Source organism: Scophthalmus maximus, chromosome 18, assembly GCF_022379125.1.
Source record: "Scophthalmus maximus strain ysfricsl-2021 chromosome 18, ASM2237912v1, whole genome shotgun sequence".
Lineage (NCBI taxonomy): Eukaryota > Metazoa > Chordata > Actinopteri > Pleuronectiformes > Scophthalmidae > Scophthalmus > Scophthalmus maximus.
In genome coordinates this window covers 14,491,551-14,518,783 of record NC_061532.1, presented here as the reverse complement: position 1 = coordinate 14,518,783, position 27,233 = coordinate 14,491,551, and the positions used below count along the sequence as shown (strand labels likewise).

The following is a 27,233-nucleotide window of genomic DNA, read 5'->3' as shown; positions in this document are numbered from 1 at the left end:
GTTGCACTGTTGGCCTCCACCAGATTGCAACAGTGTGTGTGTGTGTGTGAGAGAGAACATAACAAGGAAGGAAACCAAGGTGTGTGTGTGTGTGTGTGTGTGTGTGTGTGTGTGTGTGTGTGTGTGTGTGTGTGTGTGTGTGTGTGTGTGTGTGTGTGTGTGTGTGTGTGTGTGTGTGTGTGTGTGTGTGTGTGTGTGTGTGTGTGTGTGTGTGTGTGTGTGTGTGTGTGTGTGTGTGTGTGTGTGAAAACATAACAAGTAAGGAAACCAAGGGGTGTGTGTGTGTGTGTGTGTGTGTGTGTGTGTGTATCTGTGTTTGCTTCAGCCCATAAAACCTGCCACTTCCTCTGGCTGACCCAACTGCCGGTGCAGTGAGCCTGAAGGTAAGATCTTGCAGCTCTTTGCTCAGCATCTCTCTCTTTTCTTTTTTTTTTTAACTTTGCAGCGACCTAGTTCTCATGCCTCATACCTGAGCTTGCTTTGTTTTTGTTGCTGCTGTAAAAAAAACGTCTCGATGGTCACAATTTTCTGGACGTGTCCGTTGAGATGAAGCAACAAAAAAAAAAAGGGACGGTGTTGAGTCAAAGTTTTGTAATCACAGCTCAAGGGGAAAATCTAAAGGAGGTCGTTTTTTAAATGAATACACTGTATGAGTGGAAATTGCCTTCTTTCTCTTTGCAATTCTCATTTACAGCCTTACTGGTGATGTGCTGGATGCATGAGGTGTCACACGTCGACCAGCGTATTCGTGAAGAAGCAAGTGATTGTTCATTTGTTTCGAGCGTCACGCACTCATCGACTCATTGTTTACCTTTGCGGCAGGTTTACTTGTGCAGGCCGCATGTGTTGCGAAGAGCAACACCAGATAAACACCAGCAAAGCATTTTGGGAAAAATGACAGACCCACAGTGGCTGTGTGTGTGTGTGTGTGCGTGTGCGTGTGTGTGTTCGTGGCCGTGTCAGTCGCAGCTATAGGTCTTATATTTGGAATCTGCTTGTGGTGATCAGTCTGGCTGTAGGCGCTGACGTGCGGCCAGAGCGGACGCGAGGTATGCAGTGGCCCACACGGGTCTTCCAGGAAGCCCTGCTCCGAGAGGGGGGAACATGACACGAGACCCCTGTGACCGTTTTTGGTCTTTCCCACGACATGCAGACGCCTTATTGGGGTCCCGGTGTGATCACCAGTCAGGTGTCCTTTACTGTCACTGCTGTGGTGGGCTGATGTGGGCTCCCGCCCGCGACTTCTCGGATGTCAACTCACACGTCGCCGCTATAACCACGGACGGCGTGAATCATTGAGGCCCTTTCCATAGAACAGGCGAGTGTGTAATGACTGTGACTTGCACTGAGGAAGGTGACAATCAAACTGTCAACTTGAGGCCCGATCGGCCCCCAAATGACGGATCCAGACGGGCACGGGTACAAATACGGCCCCCTACATCACAACCTTCCTCGCCTCATTTGATATTTACAACCCGGGCGAATCCCTTCAGGCATGGGGCCACGTCAGCGGAGGGCAGATAGCGGCGGCGCGTGTCCCTCTGTGAGCCGTGAGGCCTAATCACGGCCGACGCTGATTGTTTTCCCCGGCCCCTCCGGCAGCTCTGGATAGTAACAAGGACAGGTTCTTATCTACCAGCACAGGCTGGTATTCAGCTATTCAACAGGCCCGTTCTCCTCTCTGAACCCACCCCCGCTTCATTGAAGAGGAAAATGATTGATACAAATTTGCACTATTTAGAAACATGACCCACTTGTGCGATGACCGAGGAGGTCAGAGGAAGAGTCAGACATTTTGGGGAAATATATATATATATATATAAATATATATCTCGCTTTCTGGCAGAGACTGAGATGAGAAGATTGATTGACGCCGCGCCCATGTCTGCACATTGAGCAGACATGGGAGTTTGGCACAAAAGACGTTTTCCAAGCGAAAGACGGGACTGAATTTCCCAACAACAACAACAAAATAGTGCGGATATATGTGACACGACGTGGAGATTGTTTTCATCCTGTCTCGACACTTTGACCCCCGAAGATCCACCGCGTTGACCAGCAAGCTTTCCTGTTGTCCGGCTAATCTTGCTGGGCTGTACTTTTGGACGGAGCCAGATTTTGCTGTTCCGTCCATGTGTCTGGACTGTATTTACCACGCAGACATCCCACTCGTGGCAAGAAAGAAGATTGGAAGCTAATTTCCCCGGAATTATTATTTTTTTTTTTTGAACTTTTCCTTCAAGATAATGCATTTCATGAAACGGACCTGTTCCTCCGCGAGCCTCTCGGGGTCACAACTTTCTGCCGCTGCAGGGAGATTTGTTCATAAATAAATAAACGTAGCAAGTCAGTTGACCTGCAAAAGGAAAAAAAAAAAGAAAGAAAGTAGAACACAGACGCACGGCGGCCATCAATAATGCAAGGGTTGGCATTTGGTTTGTTTTGCCGCGCGGCCTTCAGTGAAGCATCACTGCTCCTCTCCCGCCAGTGGTGGTTTGTCTGGGGGGGGGGGGGCGAAGATGAGGACACGGGGGTAGTGTGAGGGCAAAAGTTGTGGGGACAGAGCCTGAAATGTTTGGGATGTCATCAGATCCTGTGCTCCAGCGGACACACAGTCTCTCTGGTTGACTAAGTGATCTGCAGATCTGTCGCCGCTCACTTGCCTTGGGGAGAAAAAGGGATTCGTAAAAGAGGGCAGCTCACCTGGTGGAGGCGAGGCTTCATCATCCAAGTGGAAACACTTCAGCCCCCTGTATCAGGGAGGTCTACTTCCTGCTCTGACGTGGACGGAGACCCCCCATCGGGGCATCACAATCAGCAGAAGGGGGGGGGGGGGGGGGGGGGGGTTGTTGCTGCGTGGCAGCACGCAGAATAACCTTTTCTCTCTTTGACTCTTACAGCTCCGGAAGACTGACGGGGAGGCCTGTCTGAAGCCAAGGGTCCAGGAAAGGGGAGGGTGTTAGAGGGGAGGAGGAGACAGCGGGGAACAAAAAGGAGAGAGTGCAGCAGAGCGGAGGACAGAAGGGGAGGCTGCTGCTCAACGATGGATTTAGATTTTCTTCAGTCTCTGGAGAGAGAGAGGGTCCTGGAGGTTCTTCAGAGAGACAAGCAGCTGCGTCTCATGGAGGAGGACCGGATCAGGTGAGTCACTTTGGGCCACTTGCAGTTGTTATTCTGTGACACGTTTGCGTCGGGGAAATTCCCCGCAAATGACGCCGAGGGGAGGCTGAGCTGCTGTCTCTGAGCGATGCAAGCGGGCGAACAGTGGAAAGCAATGATGTCGCAAAGAACGAAACACTGTTTTTCCCGTCGCCAAACTCGGTGTCGGTCCGGTGCCTATGTCAAACGAGACATGAGGTCTGTGGAGGTTCTCATTCATACAGGTCATGGTTGTATCCACGAGGGTGTTGAACCAGGAGCAGTTGGACTTTCAGTTTCTCGAAGACGTTTCACTGAAGCGTCTTCGAGAAGCTACAACCAAGTGCAGTTGCTCCTGAGTCAGCGTCCTTGTGCGAAAACAAGATCAAATGTTTGAACTAGTGAGATTTAGAAGTGCCGGGTTTTTGTTAGCTCTTGGACAGAGGCAGGCGAGCTGTTCCCCCCCCCCCCCCCCCCCCCGGCTCCCATCTGTATTCCCAGCTCATCTCCAATGAGGGCCGTGTCATTCTTGGCACCTATAACACCCAAGACTTCCAACGTGATTCCCCTTTTCAAATAAAGCGCCCGAAGCGCCGGCAGAGTTGCAGTTTCCTCTTTAAAGTCGTCTGTTCCCTCAATGGCAGGAGGATGAAGTGTGAGCTCCAGGAGCTCCGGAGGCGAGGCGCCAAGAGCTGTGCCCGGCAGTACGGCGAGCGGACCTGCGCCCGCTGCCAGAGGCCGCTGGGGAAGTTCTGGAACTCGGGCGACGTGTGCCGCGGCTGCAGCCACCGCATCTGCAGCAAGTGCCGCGTGGGCGTCGGCGCGGCGGACTGGAAGTGCACGGTCTGCCACGCCTACAGGTACAGTCAGCCAGGGGGGCCCGTGCCGCATGACGCGCGGGTGTCGGCGGAGAGTCAGACCAGGTCACTGCCAGTCATGGCCGTGATACTCGAATGACTCTGAGTTCTGAGTTTTGATTTGACGATTGGGCGTGAAAATGAGTCCTCGTGTTGTCCCCTCTAAACTTTAACTTTTAACTTTCAACTGACGCGGCTTCGAAACAGTTCAATAATCACAGGTTATTGAATGACAGTTTGACAACATTGTGAAAGAAGAATAGGATCGTCACCCGGAGAAGCTCTGCTTCACAGGGATTTGGTGTTCAGCTTTACAAAATGTGGATATTTCGTGGTTTCCATACAACACTGAATATGGATGTGTCACGGCCCGTTGGTCAGACAAAACAGAACATTCGAGGACATCGACCTTTGCCTTTGGACAAAACTGTGACGACCACGATTTCCTGACATTTTAGAGGCCGAGCAAGTTAATCAACGGAATAATCAAATACATTAAATAGTCATAAGTGCATCCCCACTCTGAGGGATCTCGTAGTCACAGCAGATGTCTTTCAGTGGAAAAAAACACCTCAAGCCTGCCGCAGCGGCTCTGCTCCGAACGGCAGACAGGCTCGGTTCGAGAAAGTCAGGTTGGTGGAGACCAAAACGGAGCTAATTACCGGATTCCCATTCATCGCGCGGCAAGAAACACGACTCCGAATGAAAATCAACGTATTTCTGTAGCTGCATGTGGGAGGTAAGCAACTGAAGAGTTCAGCGTGTCGACTTCACAAAGTGACAGCTTCCGTTCCCCCATCAGTTCTCACAAGTCTATTGCAACATGTCACTTCTCTCAAAATAAGACTTAAGATATAGAAGAAGATATAGATAAAAATTCAAGTTTAAAAAAAAACAACACACAAAAAGGACGTTGTGATCTCGAGCAATGACGTGATCATGTCACGGTTTGCTCGGCTGATGGACTTTCTGTGATGTGGCTGAAAGCTGCGGCAACTGTACTCTCTTTGAAAACATCATTTTTTGCCAATATGCCGACTCCAGAATGACAAGAAATAATGTAGTTTGCAGTGTGAGTACAGTTTGCTATAATATTGTGATCACTGTATATGTGCTGCACTCATCACAGTGTTTGTCTTCTTCACAGGGACGTGAAGATCCGGTCTGGAGAGTGGTTCTTGGAGGAAAAATTCAAGAAATTTCCAGTCACCGAAAGTGTGTTTTCACAATACTAAAACTGCATGTATTCACAATTGTGTTTTTTTATTTTATTTTGATTGTTATTTCTTATTAATTCTCCCTTTATATCATCCAGTTAAGAAAAACCGAATGCTAAATATATGGATGGTCCAAGTAATGTTTGTTTGAGTTGCTGAATTATTTAGTTGTACTATTTTACAGTGTTGTAAAGTATTTTCATAAGAGACAGAGTGGTAATATTTAATCATACGTGTGGAGGTCTTTCACCGATAACATGTCAGTAGGTCATGGGGTCAAGTCAATAAGTCATATTTGATCTCACCACTGTCTTATGAATTGATATAAATTGTCAGACACGTAGTGTCACATGTCATTCATATCTTTTTGTTGTTATGTTCTTTACAGACAAATATGAAACAGTCGGGGAGACGCTTTTAAAGACCTACAACGTGCTGAGGTATGAGGCATCCTTACATGTTCACTACAAGTGTGAGGAGCTGCTTTTGGTTACTTTAGTTAAATGCTTGTATGTTTTTGTTCATTTCATAGTCATATATCAGTCGTGCCTCCAACTCCTCCACCACATTTGGATCAACAGTTCCTGAGCAGATCTGGGGTAAAACACTGACACGTTTCCAGCACTTAATCTCTCTTTCCCCTGTTAAAAGTATGAAATGTCTGAAGTGAGTGCTCAACCAGTTGTTGTTGTTTTGTCTCAATCTGCAGAGTTTGAAAAACTCCATACCTTTCACCAAATCCGTGGAAGATCTGATGGTCTCGTTCACCAGTCACATGAGAAGTGAGTCTTCGTCCGCGCATCAGTTAAAAGTGCCTCGGCGTTCATCCGGAGCCTCTTGTGCAACGGCACGGCGTGCCGCGAAGCGTCCGAGTGCAAATTTTCGTGAGAATGCGCCGGATACATGCGCATGATAACCACAAAGGAAGCGAGGCCTGAAAAATCATGGTGCGACCGAAAGAACGCGCACGTGACCTCATGAAACCCCAAGCATCGACGCGGCTCGTTACGAGATGCACTGAGGGCGGAAAAGCACACTGTGATAACGCGACTTGTCGACACGTTTCAATGTTTTTTTTAGCCAGGGAGTGGCGTGTTGTGAACACTCACCCGCTTCCCCATTTCCCCACTGCAGAGATTTCCACTTCTCAGAGCGATGTGCAGGGCGGCCTGCTGTACGTCGACGGCGGCCGCAAAGGGTCGTGCGTCACCTTCAGCAGCCAGAAGAGCCTGTCCGACACCGACATCAACAAATCGTCCCGCGTGAGTGCGCCGCAACGCGCCGCGCAGCACAAAAAGCGCGCGGCTGCGAAAGTGTGGGTTGAGTGGTATGGGTACGCACAATGACAGCAGGGTCCACGCTCTCCCCCTGCAGCTCTTTAAAGTCCCGAGTCTTCCAAACCTGTTCAAGAGGAGCAAAGACAGCGACCACGAAGGCTCCTCCACCGGGGCCGAGGAGGAAACTTCCTTCAGTTCTGAGTACTCCGGAGGAAAGAGAGTGAGTAGAAGCGACGTGAAAACCCCCCCCCCCCCCGCGCGCAGACCACATCCTGTGGTTGAAGTAACAAATTGTAGATTGTGATCATTTCAGCCCTCGAGCGCATGCATACGATCCCTCTGATCGGATTGAAGTCCTTCCTGTTGTGTCTTTCTTCCCTTTTTTTTAAACGCCGCCCGTGCTGCTCGCCCCCCCCCCCCCTCAGGGCAGCAACAGCAGCATCTGCACCGACGGCGGCCGCTTCGAGAGCATCGGCGTGGCGGGAGAGCTGGAGCTGGCCCTGGCCTACAGCGGCGACGCCTCCTGCCTGGAGATCACGGTCGGCGCCTGCAGAAATCTCTCACACGGAGACGCCAGACGGAGGAGATGTCACCCGTGAGGACGAGAAGTAGAGCACTGCACGCACTGCATTCTGTGTGACACCCTATATTATAAAAACGTCTGCGTCCTGTCTGTGCTGTCCCCCGCGCGTAGATACGTCAAATTCTACGTGCTGCCGGAAAAAAGCGGCAAAATGAAGACGACAGTGAAGAAGAACACGACTGATCCGGTTTATAATGAGGTTTTGAAGGTGAAAAAAAAAGAAAAGAAAGAAGTACTCTGATCAGTTTGGTGTTGACTTCTACGAAATATATTTACATATATGTGTATTTCTCTGTCTGGTTTTTTTGATAGTATCAAATAGAGCGCCACCTGCTGTTTGGGAAGAGACTGCACGCCTCCGTGTGGCATTCAGGAACCCTGAGAAGGAAGGTGTTCCTCGGTGAGATCCTTATCCCACTGGACGGCTGGAGATGTGAGGACAAAGCCTCCCAGTGCTTCAACTGGTACCCGCTGTGTCCAAAGGTAAAACCAGCGCTGCGCTGCGTTATGATGCAGATAACAAGTTTTTACTTCACACTGAGGAATAAATGCTCTCATATAGAACCCTAATGCTATAGAGACAATAGAATCAGATCGATTTCAATGAACTTCTGTAGAGACATTTCTGTTCCCTGTTATTAATGTCCTCGTGACCTCCCACTTTTCCTCCCACATTATCATAAGTCAAAATGGGAATTTGTTCATTAATTTGATTCATGACCAGGGTCATTGGATATTGGAGGGAGGGTATTACAGTTTTGTTCTAAAGAAAATATTGTTATCAGTAAAAACATCCCCCTCCAATAAAACTTTCAGGAATTAATATTGAGCTTTATCTTGCAAATATATTTGATTTTACATTTGCTGACTATAATATGTGTTTATAATTATCCATCCACATTAATAATTTTGATTATTTAAACATGGCGCGTCTCGATCATTTCAAACATTAATACTGAAGTTGTCCGAGGGATTGTTTCTTTTTTTTGTTTTGCTTTGTTCATAAACTGCCCGTGAGTTCATCGTCTTCCTCTTTTCTTTTTTTCAACTTCTGTGTTGCTCAGGCTGAGGGTCCAGACGGAGGAGCAGCGGAGCAGGACTGAGGGGAACTGCTGGTCAGACTCAAGTTCAGCTCCAACAACCAGGGTGAGTGAGCGACCGCAAAGAAAAGGCAAAGAGAGGGACACGTCTGTGTTCACCAGATTGCATTACTGTAATTCAATTTATTTCAATTCAAGTCAATTTAATTCAATTTTAATCTTAAGTCCTTCTAAGATCTTATCTTCGTTTTCGCCAATTGGAAATGTTGTCGGTCATCCCTGAGTTTGCACCAAATCTTGCAAACTCTACACACATATTATAGTTAACTTTTTATTCATTTATCTTTTATCAATTTTGAACCATAATTCCCCCAAAAATATGAAGCAGCTAAGCGACAAGCTGCTCTTTATTGTCTATTCAATATTTATGTACGTATGGGTGATGCTGCTACAGGTGATAACTAACAATTTAAGAGTCTGCGCTCGACTCCTCAACACGTTTCATCAACGCTGATAAAAAGATACATATATTTCAAGAAAAAAAAAATCCACGGTATAAATTATGCTTTTGTAGGACATTTGTTTCGAAGGAATAAAAAGAGACCATGTTTGAGCAGCGTCTGCTCTAGTTTGCGGCACTAGAGGTCAGCAGAACATCTCTCACGGACACTTCCTCCATGGCGTGTCATGTTGTGTTGCTCCTCGTGGAGCTGGACGCTGTGGCACATGGCATTGATCAACCCACTGTCCTTATCAAACCCCTTCCCAATAGTGCAAACACAGAGTCAGAACCTGCCTGTGTCAGAGTGTCAACACACCCCATTGTGTGCGTCTTTGCGTGTCTCTTTGTGTGTGTGTGTGTGTGTGTGTGTGTGTGTGTGTGTGTGTCTCTGCAGGCCTGCGAGGTGTGTCGTGTGTGTTCTGGTGTGTGTCTGGGAATGCATTAAAGAGTGTAAGTGTTTAATAGGCTTGAGGGTGTGTTTATATAGCTCAGTGTGTGTGTGTGTGTGTGCGTGTGTTTTAGGTGTCTGACTGTGGGACAAGGCCGAGGGCTCGACCGGTCAACGCCCATTTCTTGAAGGTGAGACCAGGCGTCTCACCTCCTGCTGCTGGAAAGAGTCTCCCGGGCGTCGCTCTCTCTCTCTGAACCTGTGGGACCAAAGCCCCTCCTGCCCCCCGACCGCCCCTCCTGCCCCCGACCGCCCCTCCTGCCCCCCGACCGTCCCTCCTGCCCCCGACCGACCCTCCTGCCACCGACCGACCCTCCTGCCCCCCGACCGACCCTCCTGCCCCCCGACCGACCCTCCTGCACCCTCCTGCCCCCCGACCGACCCTCCTGCCCCCGACCGACCCTCCTGCCCCCCGACCGCCCCTCCTGCCCCCGACCGCCCCTCCTGCCCCCCGACCGCCCCTCCTGCCCCCGACCGCCCCTCCTGCCCCCCGACTGCCCCTCCTGCCCCCCGACCGACCCTCCTGTCCCCGACCGACCCTCCTGCCCCCCGACTGCCCCTCCTGCCCCCGACCGCCCCTCCTGCCCCCCGACCGACCCTCCTGCACCCTCCTGCCCCCCGACCGACCCTCCTGCCCCCGACCGCCCCTCCTGCCCCCCGACCGCCCCTCCTACCGCCGACCGCCCCTCATGCCCCCGACCGACCCTCCTGCCTCAGCTAATCCTCTGCTAGCCCCATCAATTTCTCTCTTAAAAGCAGTGAATACAGATAATGAATGTTTACAACACACTATAATTTATTTGTAAGCAGATATAATTTTTTTTGAAAGAAGCGATTATCAATGTATCAACAACTTGTCCTGTGGAGCATTTTGTAAAAGCTGGATGAATTATTACAATATAAAATAAGAAAGTTCGAATTTCTGTTTTCAAGGAACATGAAATGTAATGTATTTATCTAATTTATTGTATTTCTCGTTATGATTTGTTTTGTCAACTCATATTTATTGATAAAGGATTCACTCACAATCACTCCCCGACTCTCAATGACAGCTGAGCAATATTTGATCCAATCATAGAGTGACATGCTGCTGAAAGCTCTGCAAGAAATCGAGTAAGTGGACCCTTGAGAAATATTCTTTAAATTGCAATGAATAATTTCCGGCCTCTTGGGGCAGTTGTAGCAAAACACTGAGAAAAATGTTAACCAACGTAGATTGACAGCCAGCCAAACACCATTCAATAATGAAGTTAGCGTTTTAGCTTCCGGTATTTAATAATTCATGTTGCCAGAGTGAAACTATAACAAAAGACAAAAGACAGAAATTAAATATTTGGGCAGTGGGAATTAAATATATAACAAAACACTGGGGAAAAAAACCCTGAAAATAATAATTTGACTAAGACAAAAAAAAGGATGATTAAAATCTCAGGTCCCTATAGAAGAACATTTGTGTTTGTTTGTTTTGTCTTTATGACTCATGTAAAAGGTTTGTCATAACCTCTAAAAGGGGAAAATTATATTTTCATCACATCAGGGTCACCATGGAAACTTCAGTTGGAGGGACGGCTTTCTCTTCTGAACTGTTCATACACCTGTTGAGAAATATTTTATTAAATACTTTAATGTCCTTCTACAGTACATCTTCTCACGACTGATGTTATCAAAATTATTTAACGTGAATATACTGTTGATCAGTTGTAAATGTGTCAAACGGTCACAGAGTGTCTTTTCCTGAATTACCAGGAAAGACAGAGTATTTCTTGACAAATAAAATTTGGCGCCACAACCATGAGTCACAGGAAGTGGTTTGACTTATTTCAGTGAATGAATGACTCCTCAGCGTTTCCTTCTTTACAATGAAGCCTTTCTTGTCTCCTTGTCCGAGCAGCGTGTGAAAGACGAGTTCAGTCTCTGGTTTCTCACAGCGCCTGCACGAAGAAAATGAAAGAAGAAGAAGACTGTTCCTCTTGAAGGAGAGGTGATGTCACTGACCCGGAATTCTCTGGTAACCATGGATGTAATATAAGAACCTATAATACATCATTTATCACATATTACATTATAATATAAATATAATACATCCATGGTGCCCACAGGTATCAAAGCAGAGTGATGCAGATTATGACATAATGTATTAGCATGGTTTCCCATCGGTGATCCTAAAATTAATCTAATGCAGCTATGAGAAACATAGAAACATTACTAGAACAAAGAAGACAAACCCAAACCATTAAAAAAACCAAAAAACTGTCCACACACTTTATATCGTACAAAAATAAATACACGCTGATGTGGAATCATCGATTTTTATTTTATTTTATTGCCAATGTGCTGAACACCTCATTATAAAATCCTGCTCGTATACAAAGAACCAGCAGAGCCGTGTGTTTGCATTACAGTGTAAGTCGGTGCTTCTGTGTCCAGAGAGAAGAGAGCGGGAGATGTCGGTGTCATACTGTCGGGGTCCGTCCTCTGTGACCAAGCTGCGGAATGAAAGATCTTTTTGTAACGTTCACCCCGACCCCTCATTGAATCCTCAGCGGTCTGAGGTCTAACACACACACAAAAGAAAGGAGTTTGTGTAAGTTACATCTATATTTCTTTTGTGAGTGTGTGCACCTTGGGCTAAGAAAGTGAAGCCCAACTGTCTGGGACCGGACCCTGACGAGGAGGGGCAGCCAGAGAGAAAGGCCACTTTGGAGGGTTAAAATAAATGTGCGGCGCGACACAGAACAGACAGGAATAAAATATATTATATGAAAAGTGTCCCTTAATCACTTAATCAAAAAGTACCTAGAGAGACACACAGCGATCTCCTCGACTGATTTCATGGCATGCAGCTTGATATTTCCTACAGTAAAAAATAATAATTTACAATTAAATCTCTTTAATTTAGTGATCTAAAGAAAAAACAAAAACATATGGAGCGTAAGACTGCTATTATTTTGGGTCAATATATAAAACCTTTGAAACACATTAAATGTTTCCTTTATCATTAGTAGATAGCAAAAATATACAAACCAAGATGAAATACCCTTTTTAATGTCCCATATACAGTATAAATATCAAACTAGGCATGATTTAAACTACTGTATAGCAATATTAAACATAAATGGAAGTGTTCAAATATAATGGAAAACAAAAACAAACAATTTTTTTTCTGCTTATACTGTTTTCCCCTTTCTGAGTGGTCGCGGTGGATGAAACTGTCCTTTTCTTCCTACACAACAGATGACAGACATCAACAAAATGAAGAAGCCAGGCTTTGATTACATATATCCTATGTGCACGTTATGAAATAATAATAATGATAATAATAATAATAATAATACTATTAATAATAATAAAATTTGGCTATTTCCCGCTACTTCAACACAGGTCTGCTTAAAAACAATGATGATTTGGTCTGAACGGATCAAACGACACAATCAAAATACACAAATAAGATACGAGACACTAAGGAGAGAGGAGGTTTTTGGCACTAAGTTGTCTTCAAAGGATTCGCAAAGCCCGACAAAGTTACAACAGGAGTTCATCTCTCTCTGCAAGTGATGCTTCTGCTCCAGTTGAGTCGTGTGTGTGTGTGTGTGTGTGTGTGTGTGTGTGTGCGCGTGTGTGTGTGCGTGTGTGTGTGTGTGTGTGTCTGTGTATGTGTGTGTGAGTCGTATGAGCGTGTGTGTGTCGATGTACGTGTCAACCCAGGAGCAAAAGATGTAGTGACCATTCAGAAAGGGTACGCGCCCGGGGGTGGGGGGCTTCTTATAAGGCCTCGAACTCGTCGATCCTCTGCTTGGTGTTGCCCGACCTGATCTGTCGCAGGGTTTTGTACTTGTCTCGGCCGGCTCGCACGTTCTCGCTGTGGAGCAGGTCGTTCTGGGTGTTCTTGGATTCGTCACGTGCCTGAGCCAGCTCTGAGGTCAGGGCCTGGGGGCAGAGGAGGAGAGAGGTGGCATGGAATAAGGGGACGGAAAAAAAAACAAGAACAATACTAGTACTGCTTGTAACATTCTCGCAGATTCCGATAGCAGTAATGAAAACGCCTCCGAAAACTCAGCCGGGCATCGGCGCGTACGCAAATCCAATGTACCGATCTGATACAGTTACACTAAAACCACATTTTTCTTTTCCCGGAAATCCCTTCTTCTACCTTTCTACAAATACTTTTCGTAGAGTGGCAGAGTGATTTCCGGTAGTGTAGCGATAGCTACTAACATTTCACGCTGGAAAGTCCCAAAAGGAAAATGGGCGTCATGTAGAGTATTTATACTCTCACTGTGAAAAAGTGAGTGACAGTATAAATACACCTCAACCCTTCTTTTTTTTAGTTATGACTGTCAAACTAGATAATAAAACAAGTTCTATGACATTCATTCCTCTGAAAAAAATCTGTTTTCCTCAAAGGGTTTAAACCTCAAACAGGCCGAACAACAACGATAGCGATCATCACTTCCATACAGGGCAGAATACAGTTGTTAAAATAGGTTTTATAAGTTGTGATTCTTTTTAAAAATTGCACTGGTATCGGATCGGTACTCGGTATCGGCTGATAGTCCAGGTATCACAATCGGAGCATCTCAAAGACAGGAATGAAATGAGATTGTGGACACTTGTGGATCATAAATAAATTTGCATCTTCACAAATCAATGCAAGATTTGCATTTACAAAATGTAGGATTATGAGTAGAAAGTAGTGCCGTGGACACTTTATTTTCACAATATGGTGAGAATATGAATAAAATGGTGGACAGACACTGTCTCCGTCTTTCTCTCTCGGATATCTCACCTTCAGCTGCGTCTGGACGCGCTCGTTCTTCTCCGCCTCGGTCAGGCGATCCTCCTCCATGCGGTGGTCGTTGATGCCTTCCATCTGCAGGTCGGCGCTGTTCATGCTGGCGTTCTCCTCGCTGTCGCTGTTGTCGTCCAGGTGGTCGTACACGGGAGGAGGGGGCGGCGGCGGCGGCACCGTCATCACCATGTGCAGCTCCTCTTTGGTCTTGATCAGGTCGTCCTGGGCCTCCATGGCCTGGGGAGACAGAGGAAGTCAGACATGTTCTGGGCCACAATGACACTAGCTCCCCTCCAGACAGAAACTTGTGAGAGCAGAGAAAGAATCTGAACCGATTTAGGTCAAAGTTCCCAGTTCAAGCTCTCACCTTGAGCTGCCATGTGTCGGCCTCCTCCTCCTTGCGTCTCTTGGCCTCCTCCAGCATGGTGATCTTGGCTGTGTGCTCTGCCAGCTCCGCGGCCTGATGCAGAACAACGAGGGGAACACGCTTATCAAAGAGTTCAGTTTTAATACACACACGTGGATAAAGACGTCATCTTCATAATGACAGAGAAAATAAAATGCGTTTTTACTGTGTCAAGACAAGAACAGATATTCTATTGGCATGAGCTGTTTATGGCAGATATGCATTTTCAGATGCCTCACAAAAACCCTGAACTGATAACACATCTTACATGTAATCACAGAGATACTAGAAAGCCAAAGTGAATTTACTTACATTCATAAATACGTTTCGCCATTAAAGATTATTCTTATCCTGACAAGAGTTTATTAATTTATTCCCCCAGCAAAATAACTTATAAATAAGGAAAACACGTCATCATGTTAAAAAAAAAAGGAAGTATGAGGAGCTGAAATCTACAGGTGTTGCTAAAATGGATGCACAAGTATTCAAATTATTCATAAACCCATGTTTAAAACAGCAAGCTTCATGTGGTTGATGTAGTTTTTTTTTTTTTTTAACTGCAATCTTAAAATACATTTCTGTCATTCAGGATTGTGACTAAAAAGCTAATAGGTTTATAGACATTTCTTGGCTGATCAAAACTATCACTGTCAAAAGTTTCCAGTGAATATCATTTTCAAATGCTTAAAATGATTGCTTAAAATAATTGTTGATTCTATAGTACGGTGATCTTAGCTTTAAAAAGCATTATTGACTTTTAATACGCTCAGACGAAGCACAACGATGGGAATATGCTTTTCTGGCGTTCAGCTGCAGAACTGGTCTCCCAGTGAAAATACAGGGACACCATTGTTAATCAGTTACTGTCTGTGCTTTCCAACATTTAAAACATGCTGATAAAACTGACTCCCTGATCTTTTTTATTCTATTTTATTTTTATCACAATCAGTGGACGTTAATCCACTGCACAAGCTTCTTAGTGGGGTTTAAGTATAAAAGGCGTCGCAGCAGGTGTCCGTCCAACAAAAAAAAAACAAAAAAACTGGTGCTGGTGTTCGACTGGCAGCGTCTGAATGTGTCAAAGGAACCGGCTTTACTGTCACGACTGTTAAAAGTGAAAGCACACACTGCTGTGGGTGGTCCACACCCGAGCAGCTCGGGGTGAAGAGGAGGGGGGGTGTTAGACTGAAGTAATGGAGGGGAGGGGGGGGGGGGGGTCCAGCTAGATGCCACTAACTGGTTTTGGAGCTACAGTGGCCCGGCACAGCTGAACACACCACCCTGCAGAGTGCGGAGACACCTACATTTTGTAGATGAATCTGCAAGTTTTTTTATCCTATAGCTCCAGCTGGAGATTGAAGTAGTCAAAGTGACTGGTTGAAGTGTGTGCATTGATGTGTGTTGATAAAGCCACTGACCAGCTGCTCCTGACTCTTCTTCTGGTCCTCGGCCTGGCGGGCGAGCTCCTCTTTAGCCAGGAGGGCGGCCTGGCGCTCGGTCTCCAGGCGAGCCGCCTCCTCCTCGGCTCTCCTCCGCTCCTGCTCCAGCATGCCGGCTCTCTGGACCTGGTCCTGCAGATCTACGACACAGAAAGCAGACATACATGAGACAGATACTAAGCTGATTAATGTTTATTCACCGGTATCCTAACGATGATCTCAATTAATCATGTAAAATGTTGGAAACATTTTGGAAAATTGTCCCAAAGTCTTCAAAAAATTATTGTTTTATCTGACCAACAATGAACCATATTTCAGATAATAGTATATCTAGCACTGGTTCTAGATCCTTGCTTAGTCTTTATAGACAATATACCGAAGCAAAATCTAGGTTTGTTCGTATTTTCTTTATGCAACTGAACCACTGTATTCATATATAATTAATAAACGGTCTAACTTTCTGGGAATCCACATGCTTGCCTCCTTTTTTTGTATTATCAGACTCGTCTGTTTTATGCATATTTAGCATATTTACTTTGAATTACAATAGATTGATTAATAACGACAAACTGTGTGATAATTGCTAACAGTAGCATTCATGTTTAACGCTCTTATGAAATCTAGAAAATACTGAAGCAATCGAAATAAGAAAAGAAAATGACTGAAAATACTGATCAGAACTTTTACATCTTTTTCAAAGATTACATCAGTGCTGAAGTAAATTAACAGTTGTGGGATTATTTAATCTCACATTTAAACTCCAGACTGTTTACAAAACAAGCTGCCTGGATACACAACCTGTCCTGACCATAGCATTCATCTTCCCACATGATGACACACGTTCTAATCATTTACACACACACACACTTTCTAATCTCAGGTCAAAGTGATGGATGAGCCTCCGATGGTCCCTTTTGTGCGGCGTCCCCCTTCCCCCCGCCTCACCTTTCTCCGCCTTCTTGGTCTTCTCCTCAAACTGGTAGAGCCTCATCACCAGAGCCTGCTTCTCTTGCTCCATCTGCTCCTTCTCTCTCTCGATGGCCTCCCGCTTCTTCTTCTCGTTCTCCAGCTGGGCCCTGCAGATAAGACACCGCGGAGTGAGCCCACAAAGAGGTGATGTACAGTTACCGCCGACGGACAATGGTCAGTGATTCCACACACACACACACACACACACACACACACACACACACACACGGTGAGATTCAGCACACGCTCGAGCTGCTCTGTTACCACTGTACCACTGACTTTGCATCTGCCAATCAAGACGCTTTGCGTAAATGATTAGTCAATGATTTCTCAACTTGCTGAATTGAACCATTTTTTTGTTGATTGGGTCGAATATTGCATCAATCAGAAAACCATCAAAGCGCTAATATTCTCCCTTGGATGGAATCTTGCAAAAAAAAAATAAAGAACACTACAATAAAAATATGATGCCCATGTGTTTAAATCCTCACTTCCTATTTACTTTGGATAGAGATAAGTGGAGAGGGTTTGAATGTTGATTTGTTTTGTCATTATTCGTTGCTCAGGTTGTTTCGCTACACTGTACAGTATGCACACGGCAAAATACACATCTCCCATATCTCCTCTGTTGCTCCGACCTGCTCCGAGTTCTTCTGAATCAAGGCTTAAAATCATCAATGATTTTCACTTTTGTTTTTCTCTCGTCTTAGACCCTTTTTTATTTACAGCACTTTGCCCCATTGCCTCACAAACCTCCTTATTATTCCTTTTATTATTACTATATCCATTGCATGTATTGGACTAAAAGTTTGTGCTTCAGTTTTTCCACAGTTTCATTTTAACACTTTGTGCTGCAGCAACAACTTGAAATCTCCCCGAGAGTTTAATTATACTCGGACGAGGGACTTTCTGTGTCTGGACACCGGCTCCGGTCTCTTTCAAAGACACTGAACCACTGAGAGCTCCTGTGTGTGTGATCCCGAACTCTGTCGCTGGGGCCTGGAGATCTAATGGCTCTCCCCCTGGTATTTACTGTGTCGTCTGCTCGCCATTACATCACCGTGTTTGAACAGCTGTGTGGGACAGACAGTGGGGGCCGACAGCTGTGGCTGAGACCAGGGTTCACACCTATTCACTTTCAGTTCGGGCAATTCAGGAAGTATATTTCACACACTTGAAAAACAGGAATGCAGCATTATTAGCCAATGAACGGTAGTTTCACTTTACATGTCGAGCTGCTGCAGTTGACAATCTCGTTGTTTCAGTCAAAAGAACGAGGTCAAAGTATTCACCAAGTGCTCTGCTGGACTTACTCTATTAAATGGATCGGACCATTGCATCAAAAAAGCTGTGTATTTACAGAAATAAAAATATGCTGCCCATGTCGAGACCTATATTAACTGTACACCAAATCATACTTAAATCACTGCTGGACAACATGGTTAAAATCACATCACAATATTAATACATTTTCCAATACCGATATATTATTGATTTTGAAATTTACTCGTTACTTTGTGGCATTATAAGTGTATTTATATGCATATTTTGACTGAAATAAAGTTAAATTAGGTAAAATCACAAAACTTATCGCCATGGCTCTCATCAAAAACCTATCAAATTTGAGGAAGATAAAACAGCAAGTGACTCAAATCATATTTTTTTCATGACATATTTTGTGTTCTCTCCAGATACTGTGCGTACCTCTCCATCTGCTTCTGTTGCTTCTCCTCCCGGGCCTGCGCCTTCATCTGCTGCACCTCGATCGTGTCTGGCTTGCGGCGGCGCATGTACAGCTCGTGGTTGCCCATGCACAGCTGCAGGATGCGCTTGTTTATGCGCAGTCTCGGGGCATAAAACACAAAGTCCTGCAAAAATTTGGAGAAGAAACGAAGGAGAGTGAGACGGACAGCGATAAAGGTGAACACCGGGCTCGGTACACCCTCTGCGCCCGGTCTATTGTGCTTCGCAGATAAAGGACAAAGACTCAAGTGGTGACTCTAGGCAGGTGCGGGGATCATTTTTAATACAGTACAGATTACAGCAAAAAACACAAGACTGTTCCACTTATCCTGAGAGGTAAAGCTGCCAGAGGAAACCAGATAACGTATATACCACTTACTTTAGTGTGGGTGTGTGTGCGTGCGTGTGTGCGTGCGTGCGTGCGTGCGTGCGTGTGTTTGGGGTCTATCACTTACAGAACTACCTGGAAACTAGCCCTCGCTATTCTGTAAGACAGATCAGACTCAGGAGATGTTTAACGGTTCTTGTCTCGACGACAAAGAAACACGATTCCCACATTAAGGAGGAAGCAGAGAGCTTTAAAATACACACTCACTGCAACTTGGTCGGCTCTGAAAAGCGTAATTCTACCTAAAGAGGAACAAGAACTGCTAAACTGTAAAAGACGGGGCGGTGTTTTCAGATTTAGAAATGTCAGCCAAAGTAAATATCTGATGCCCGTTGAGTTCTTACTCACCGGAGATTTTTTGTCAATGGGCTTGATGATGAATTTCTTGTCATTGAAGGAAATGTTTCTGATCTCGCTCCAGGGGAAGCCAATCTTTGGGGTCAATCTGAGGAAAGTGAACACATGAACATGAACGTTAATCTGTGACACAATAATCTACAAAACATTCATGTTTCATGTTTAAACCTTGGTGAACACAGTGATAGTGCCAGTACTTTTTCGCTTGAGAAATATTGCATGAGTTGGGTCATATCTTGCTCTTTCTTATGACTCAACTATTAAATTCTCTTTTTATTAGATTACCCAAAACAATAAGTGAGCAGACTTCAGCTTGAACGAAATGCAGCTGATGAAAGCAAGTAAAAGAATGTATTACACCCATTTTAGCATGTTTACCCCGGCTTTGTATCTCATTTTGATTTTTTTTGCTGGTTTATGAGTCTAAGTGTTAAGCAGAACTCTCCCTCCGCTGCCTGAGATCATAAAACATGACAGGTTTGAATGAGGAAGAGCCAAACTTAGACACACATCATAAAGTCAGTCTTTCGAAATATCTGAGGGCTCACCTATTTAATATCGCTATCTTTTTTTTTCTCATTTAAAAGGCTATCCCCATTATGCTTCCCTGTTCTATTCTATTTAAATGCAGCTTGCTGGCTTTTATTTTTTTTTGTTTTAATACACTTTGATGTTAAACACTTCCAGCTGCATCGTATATCGAAAAGGTTCAATACCAAATAAACTTTGTTCTTAATATTCTTACCTATTATTAGAGTATCTGGTTTCACTTCTAAACTTAGGGGATTTTACGGCTTTTCTTTGTTGAACACAACAATACATTATTATTATTATTACTTTGTTTGTTAATCAAACAAAATAATTACACTGAAAACATCACTGTGGGCCCCAAAAAATGTTTTGATTGCATATATTTTACTGTTTTTTAGCATGTTATAAAAGGATTTATCGAGAAATACACATTAGATTATAGTATTGTAGTAATAAAGATAGTTTATGTTTTATGTAGACATAATCAAGCCCCAAACAATTACACACAAGACATTCTTTTATCTATTCACAACCAGCAGAGAATAAACTTCTGTCAGACCGACGGTGAACATGGATTTTCTGTAAATCCTCCATTCCAAGTCCGATGGATGAATCTGGGGTGTGGCTCACTGCTCTATTGTGCCACACGAACTGAGCGGATGCCAATCCCATTCAACTCAACGCAAACTAGCACTGCAAACACAGACGAGCCGATAGTGTCGTAATCTGCAGCGAAACTCGACTGTGAAACTGCACAAGCCCAACTGGAATTGCACTCAATTACCGATCCTGACACACGCCTGTGGAATTGAGGCAGCAATGTGGATGCTATCTCATTCAAAGAATATTTCCGTCAAGAGTCTTGTGGTTTATTTAGCTGCGTTTCAAATTCATGTTCAATAAAAATTACTGTTATTAAAAAAAGAAATTGCTCTTACTGTACCTCCAAGCAGAATAAGTATGTTTCAGATTCAGGTACTGTTGCAGTGAACACAGTACCTGAAAATATGAACTATTTGCTTGTCATTTTGTTTGGTTGAAAATAAACAGTTGTTTCCATTATTGATTCAGCTGCTGATTATTTTCTTCTACAAAATGTCTAAAATATTGGAGGTTGTTTTAAATTTCCAAGGAGGCAATATGACAAATTGCTTGTTTTGTCAATTGTTGATTAACAGTCTAACAACTGTAAATGAGTCATTTTACAATATTTATTTATTTTTTAAACGAGAAAAGCAGCAAATCCAGCAGACAATGTATGACTTTGGACCTGAAACTAATGATCATTTCAATTACTTGTGCAATTATTCTTTATTTTTTTTTACTCTACCAAAATATTAGTCAACTAATCGTTTCACCAAGTCAGCGTAAAATAGAAAAACTAACTATTTAGTTAGTTTTTCTATTTGCAAACTAAATATAGTTTGCAAATACACCATTTTAATAGATACATTTCATGTATTCAACATTTGAACAAGTTAATCTGGTGTGGGAAATGCTGCATTTTGCATGTGTCTCTTGCAAACTCTCTCTATGAAACTCTGTCCTATAGAACGAACGGCGTCGGGTTTAGTGGAGCAGCATAAGGAGCGTAAGGAGTTAAAGCCAGCAGCAGACTGTGCCTTGGTGAAGCCTCGGCTGCACTGCTGCATTGTGGGCCGGCTGCCCTCATTGGAGAGGCAGTGTTGTAGGTTAGCCTCGCATTCTTAAGTGCTGCGCAGCTTGAAAAACCAGTTGGCGTAGTCATGGTTACTGCAGAGGGCACCGTGGAGGAGAGGCACGTCTTTGCTGATCCCAGGGAGCACATAAAGAGACAGAGTCACTCCGGGACAGAGGAACCTTGTGTGTTTCTCACTCGTCTCGGGGGTTTAACGCCACAGTGGAGTTAGGCCACACGATAGATTACGTTGACTCTAACACAATAGCGCTTAGGGTAATTAAATAATTTAGATTTACAACCTATGTAGGACATATAATCTTCCTGTATAGGTTAAATTAGAGGCCTCAACTGATTCGCTAAACCCCCGACTCGTCATTACCCAGGCCACCGACTGGCCGCATTCATTTCTTCCACTACTGCAGACAAAGTGGAGCAAACTGCTTTCAGTAGAAGTTGGCATGAAAGCAGAAACAGTGCAGCCACTTGAACGTGGGAAGAGTTGCAATCTGGTTGTGAACGACAGAACGCACCCAGGGCACAGGGTCACTGACTGAAGGGCTAATGTTCCTTTGACACAGTGTACTTCACTCCAGTAACCCCCCACAGACCCGGCCACCGGCCACGGGAGACGTCAGAACTCATTTCACCATATAAAGAGGGTGATTACCTCCCAAACTGTGTTGTCCTGTACACAATCACACAGAGCCAGACTGGGCTGGATGCTCGTAAACACCCGGCCTGGTCTCAAAAAGTAGGTTTTGATTTGACCGCAAGGCCAAACAAATAAAAAAAAAGATAACAAATACAAAAAAGAATATTTGTTTCTTTCTGACAACTTCTGTTAAATAAACAGTAGTAGCTACAGACGTGGACCTCAGCAAGTGCTTCTTGGTTTCGTAGAAATGGCTTAAAATTAGAAAAAAGGGGAACTGAAACCAACAAAGCAAACAAACCACGAAAAAAAATTAAATGAATGTTTTCAAATGTATGGCACGGACTTTATGTAAACAATCTCTAGTATGAATGGCATGCAAGCATATAGCATTGTGCTTTATGAGGTAGTTTATTCAAATTCAGCACTGTTCGCAGTTGTGTTTGTCACAATAATATAAGCAGAGGTGTGAACAAAATACGCCCTAAGAAATAATGACAATAATATGTAGCAGTGCCAAAAATAATAAACCATATTACACGATTAATTAACTTGCAAAAACTTAAAAACCTCAAGATAGATTTTAGTTTGAATGATTTAAGCAAACTACTGAGTCTGAATATTTGATTCTGTCTTCAGAGATCTGAAAGATTATATCCATTTGTCCTTCACTGTTTTTCCTGTCAGACCATCGGCTGCGACACAGGAACAGTGATTGAGTGCAGACAGGGACGTGGCCCAGCCAGTTCAGTTCTGTGTCACTTACTTGTCTTCCTTCTCGTAAATGTTGAGTCCTAGGGCATCCACCCCCAGCCACAGCTCTGTTCCCTTCTTATTCTTAATGTCAAAGTAGTTGACTCCGTACATTTCCAGGTCCTGGGCGATCTTCAGGTACTCGAGCATCGCGTCCTCCCTGCACGGACACAAAAGGAGACAAGTGGCACGGTGAATCTACTCAACTCCTACACGTACTGCGGGATTAAAGACTATCATGATATATTTGATAATGTGACTGTACAGCGGGCTAACGTAATGAGTGACACAAGATAAAAAACACACACACTTACTTCAACATCCCACGGTGCTCCTCGTGCCAAACCTGGATCCTCTCCTCCCACTGTTCTCTGGATAACTTGTGCTGCTCCATGACTCTACACAGAGAAGAGAAAAAAACAACTAAGATCAGCTAGACCATGACAAAGAAAACAATCTGCAAATCTGATATCTTTGGCTTTGGTGTGTTTGCAGTGTTTTCCTTGTCTGCACTAGTTTTGTGTTTTGGCTACTTCTCGTGCACCACAGTGGAAGGAAGAGTATAATAGGGGTGTGACACTGGAAACCTACCAGAGCACTGTAATATTGTGTTAAGATTAACATGTTTTTTGTGCCTGTTGAATCTACATGCACAGGAATGTGCTCAAGACAATGACAATAATGCCAACAAGACAGCGAAACTAAGATGTCTTAATCTCGTCAGCGACAGCTCACATAGTGGTGTACAAAGGTTGTCCTGGCTGATGTACAGTGATTTAACGCTGACAGCCAATCTAAACAAATAACCACAAGCAATTACGTGTCGCCTTAAGTACATCAGCTTACATCTTTAGGATTTCAATTTGTGCAGTGCCAATCAACAGTCAGGCTGGAGGTGGTGACGCCCTCGGGACTGTCAACAGTCCAAATGGGAGCAGTCCCGTCCACATTTTGATAAATTCAGACACATTAACTCATTAAAGTGCATGTTCCTACAGGTACAATCCTTTCCACTCCAAAGATACAGGTCGAGACTCTCCGCAACAAACTCAAAGCATCACCGTGGGGAAAAGCCCTTCCTCTACTGGGGATGAACGGAGTGGATACCAGTCCTCGACAAAACTCAGATATTATGTACAAATTCTTTCAAATCTTACCATGGCCCACTCACGATGCTCTAGATTTCAATATATGTATGAATGCCTTAAAAACTATATAAGCAACTTAATACAAAGGGACATCCTCTAAATACATGGCAGACACAAATGTCATTCCCTATTTTGTTTTTCTGCAGGGTGGGGATGACGGTAAGATTTTACTTATTCAACCGCAACAAAACAAAATGATCTTCTGCCAAACCCAGTGGCTTCAGGCTGATAGGTATATTGCTACATGGCACTTTGCCTTTTGATCTAGATGTGACAAGGGCAATGTTTGATTCATGTTCCTGAACCTGTGTGGCAGCAGGCGTTCCGACAGCAGGTATCCAGGCCGGTGGACTTCTTTGTTGTAGTCTCCGAACTTGGCCTGGACAGAGTAGGAGGCCAGCAGCACGGCAGTCTCTGGCGGGCAGTAGACCTCGTCGCTCAGGATTCCCTCCTTCACCTGCAGGAAGAACAGCTTCTGCGTGATGTCCTGGATCAGCTCCTCCGACACGTCCTCGGGGAAGAACTTGGCCCGGAACTTAAACTGGAGCGGGTTCTCCTTCTTCACGTCCTGGGACGACACCTGGAGATGAAATGAAAGCACAATTGAGATGATCGAAGGAAAAGATAGACATTAAATGGATGAAGTGAGGAGAAAAAGGCTAGCCTGGCATTATAACACATTACGTCTCGTTTGTTTAATCAGTACAAAAACAAGTTTCTGTATCAAGCATTGAACTATTTCTTGGCCAGACGCAACAACGACTTCTTGAAGTATCAGACGGCTGTTTGGCAAGAGTTCCCATCGGACAGCGACAGGCTAGCCGTTTGCCCTCGTTTCCAGTCTATATATGCTCAGCTGAGCTAACCAGGTGTTGGCTCCAAAGCTCCACAAGTGATGGGACATGGGGCAGTCGCCTCGCTCTTCTCATCTAACTCTTGGAAATGTATGCAACAAGTGTATTTCCTAAAACTGCTCTCACACTATTCCTTTGTTTGAGAGCCAAAGTCCAGCTGAGAGTCACAATGACGTTAATTGAGTATCATCATGTCCTCTATGTGAACCGGTTCATTGTATTAGTGGCTAATGAAGAATCACCGTCAGTATATAAGTATTACTGCCTCCGCAGTTTAAAGGGCACCCTGTCATTTACAAAAAGGGATCTACCGTTTTCATTCTGTGGAAATACACTCCAATAACTCGCAGCTACTGTATGAGTTTACACAATGAGCCTCTCTTCCTGTCATTTCAAAACAGGAACCGAGCGGTCTTGATGGAGAGAATGGCTCCGTACACAACATGGGAATATTCCAGTTTGAGCTTTGTGCCGATGAGCTGCCGCGCAGTGTCAGCACACCGGGTACAGTTCACTGCTGCTGACTGAGGCAAGCATGAGCTTTTCTCTCTGTGTGCGATAGACACTCGTTTATCATCATAAATTACAATTTGGAAGTTTCTCTACATAGATTTAGACTCTAGATGTGGTTTGACATGGTTAACTACATTTCCTTCAATCAGAAGGACATTCATCAGGAAATGTCAGCCTCAATCATTGGTGGTCAATGCTGCAATATTAGAGCCAGTACTGTCAGGTGTTTATATATATACACATATACACATAACGTCTGTATGTATATATATTACAAGCACTCCACGGATTTAGTGCTTGTCAAACAGTAACATAACAGTAAAAAAAAGAACCAGATCAAAATCAGTGCAGCAAAACCAAAGATATAATCTTTGTAAATCCCCACATTCCGCTTCCATGTCAAAACCTTGCACCTATATTACCCACAATGCATTCCTACCACTGACAGTTGGTAGGTCAGAGATTCAGGTGCGTTTTGCCAGTGGCTGTTAATGTACCCTAAGATGGGAATGGAAGAAGGGGCCGTCTCCACACCTCAACCCTAATCCTTTCTTGATTGATCAGTTTATGTTTCGTCCATAAAGCACGTGGGTTCTTCAGATTGCTTGATATGTCTGACCAAAACCCAAAAGCCAACATACATTTGGTTTTCTATCATATTGGAAAAGAGAGAAAAGCAGTAAATCCTCACAACTGAGAGGCTGGGACTTGGTAAGTTCCTTTTGCATTAGTGTTGAGACTTAAAGCTTTGAATCTAAATAGGCTCCATTGAGGAAGCCAACAAATTTAACCCATCACATTTCATTCTGAGCAATTGCTGGTACAGTTCAGAAAGTACAGTAACATGTTGCTAAAACAACAACAAAAACATTTCTGTTGTAAACAAGTCTTAACCGAACTGGTCCTACTGAATGCTGAATGACTAGTATCCTGTCTGTGACTTCAGGGAAAAGCCGGAGAAGACTGGAGCAAGGGAGGGGGGGGTCTGGTCTAGCTTACAAGGTCAGTTTCTTTCTGGCAAATCTGCAACAGCCAAAGCTCCTTCTTTATTACTAACGTCTAAAAGGCAGATTATCAGCGCAGAAGAGACTGTACGCTATTTTATGTCACTGTTTGGATCTGTTTATGAATGATTCAGTCAGGACCAGCAGTTAATGAAGTCCAGGTAAAACCTGTTTACTCAGGGAAAACACGAGAGGACAGAGGCAGTTATGGTTCAAAAAGAGGTCACACTCTTGTCACATAATCCATCTCCAGCTGATTATATGACGCTGTGCTCTAACCCCCAGCACAGAGAGGAACCAGAGCAGGGATTCAAAATTAGCTGCCATGTCAAGTGGAACTGCAATACACCATGTGGAAACAAAAGTATATATATATATATATATATATATATATATATATACACACACTGCAATATGGTGGCAACTGATTGACCAAAAGGCAAACACAGGAGCTCTGATTGCATCGCCCCCTCAAAAGAATGCATTCTTTCTCTATTACTTCATAGTAGTCCACAGGGAGCAGTGATGCAAAAGCTGGGAAGTTGGGAACATACTTAGAGGGACAGTTTGGATTATTTGAATTGGGGTCGTGTGAGGAACTTATCTAAAGTCAGTTTGTAACCTGCGGTAGATTTGGGTTGACGAGCTCCCACTTTTGAGAAGCAGGCAGGAGGCCTGGCACACACAATATCAGTTGTAGTGTACGCTATATTTCGAAACATTTCACAATTTATTTCTTGCCATCCGACAGCTCTTTTCTCTGACACACCTTTTTCTCAACCACTGAACTTCCATATTTCTACACTTACCTACCTTACACGAACCTTTGCCAAAAATATAGCATTCACTTGAACCGATATTGTTTGTGTAGGTGGCTAAAACATGTTTTTGCTTCCACAGCAATTCATTGCTCTGCTTCTGCAAACTGGAAGTGTTCCTACCTAAATCTGCTGCAGGTTATAAAG

At 44.3% G+C, this 27,233-nt stretch overlaps 2 protein-coding genes across 3 annotated transcripts in view; one reads left to right on the top strand and one right to left on the bottom strand.

Moving 5' to 3' along the window:
* Window positions 1-2,922: 2,922 nt before the first annotated feature.
* Window positions 2,923-9,357, top strand: sytl3 (synaptotagmin-like 3). Its single transcript, XM_035618283.2, has 13 exons — window positions 2,923-3,141; window positions 3,783-3,998; window positions 5,143-5,210; window positions 5,601-5,652; window positions 5,745-5,811; window positions 5,922-5,994; window positions 6,347-6,474; window positions 6,587-6,709; window positions 6,915-7,084; window positions 7,184-7,280; window positions 7,385-7,555; window positions 8,137-8,218; window positions 9,137-9,357. Exons 1-12 carry the CDS (start codon window positions 3,044-3,046, stop codon window positions 8,173-8,175), a joined length of 1,302 nt encoding a protein of 433 aa, XP_035474176.1. The 5' UTR covers window positions 2,923-3,043; the 3' UTR covers window positions 8,176-8,218; window positions 9,137-9,357.
* Window positions 9,358-11,357: 2,000 nt separating this feature from the next.
* ezrb (ezrin b) overlaps window positions 11,358-27,233 on the bottom strand; it is a 30,715-nt gene continuing 14,839 nt past the window's right edge. For both annotated transcript variants that reach the window (XM_035617674.2, XM_035617675.2), the window contains exons 5-14: window positions 24,203-24,477; window positions 23,064-23,147; window positions 22,763-22,909; window positions 19,145-19,241; window positions 18,370-18,533; window positions 16,642-16,772; window positions 15,676-15,836; window positions 14,219-14,311; window positions 13,849-14,088; window positions 11,358-12,989 (exon numbers count right to left, since the gene is read on the bottom strand). In XM_035617674.2, the coding sequence (XP_035473567.1) occupies window positions 12,825-12,989; window positions 13,849-14,088; window positions 14,219-14,311; window positions 15,676-15,836; window positions 16,642-16,772; window positions 18,370-18,533; window positions 19,145-19,241; window positions 22,763-22,909; window positions 23,064-23,147; window positions 24,203-24,477 (1,557 nt within the window). In that variant the 3' untranslated portion in view covers window positions 11,358-12,824. The remainder of the gene's footprint in view (window positions 12,990-13,848; window positions 14,089-14,218; window positions 14,312-15,675; window positions 15,837-16,641; window positions 16,773-18,369; window positions 18,534-19,144; window positions 19,242-22,762; window positions 22,910-23,063; window positions 23,148-24,202; window positions 24,478-27,233) is intronic.

What these genes read in the sequence shown, in the direction of transcription:
- sytl3 (XM_035618283.2), top strand. Translation starts at nt 3,044, where the DNA reads ATGGATTTAGATTTTCTTCAGTCTCTGGAGAGAGAGAGGGTCCTGGAG. An exon ending in AGTACTCCGGAGGAAAGAGA is followed by an intron (nt 6,710 to 6,914) that starts GTGAGTAGAAGC and finishes CCCCCCCCTCAG; the next exon opens with GGCAGCAACAGCAGCATCTG. An exon ending in AGACGGAGGAGATGTCACCC is followed by an intron (nt 7,085 to 7,183) that starts GTGAGGACGAGA and finishes CCCCGCGCGTAG; the next exon opens with ATACGTCAAATTCTACGTGC.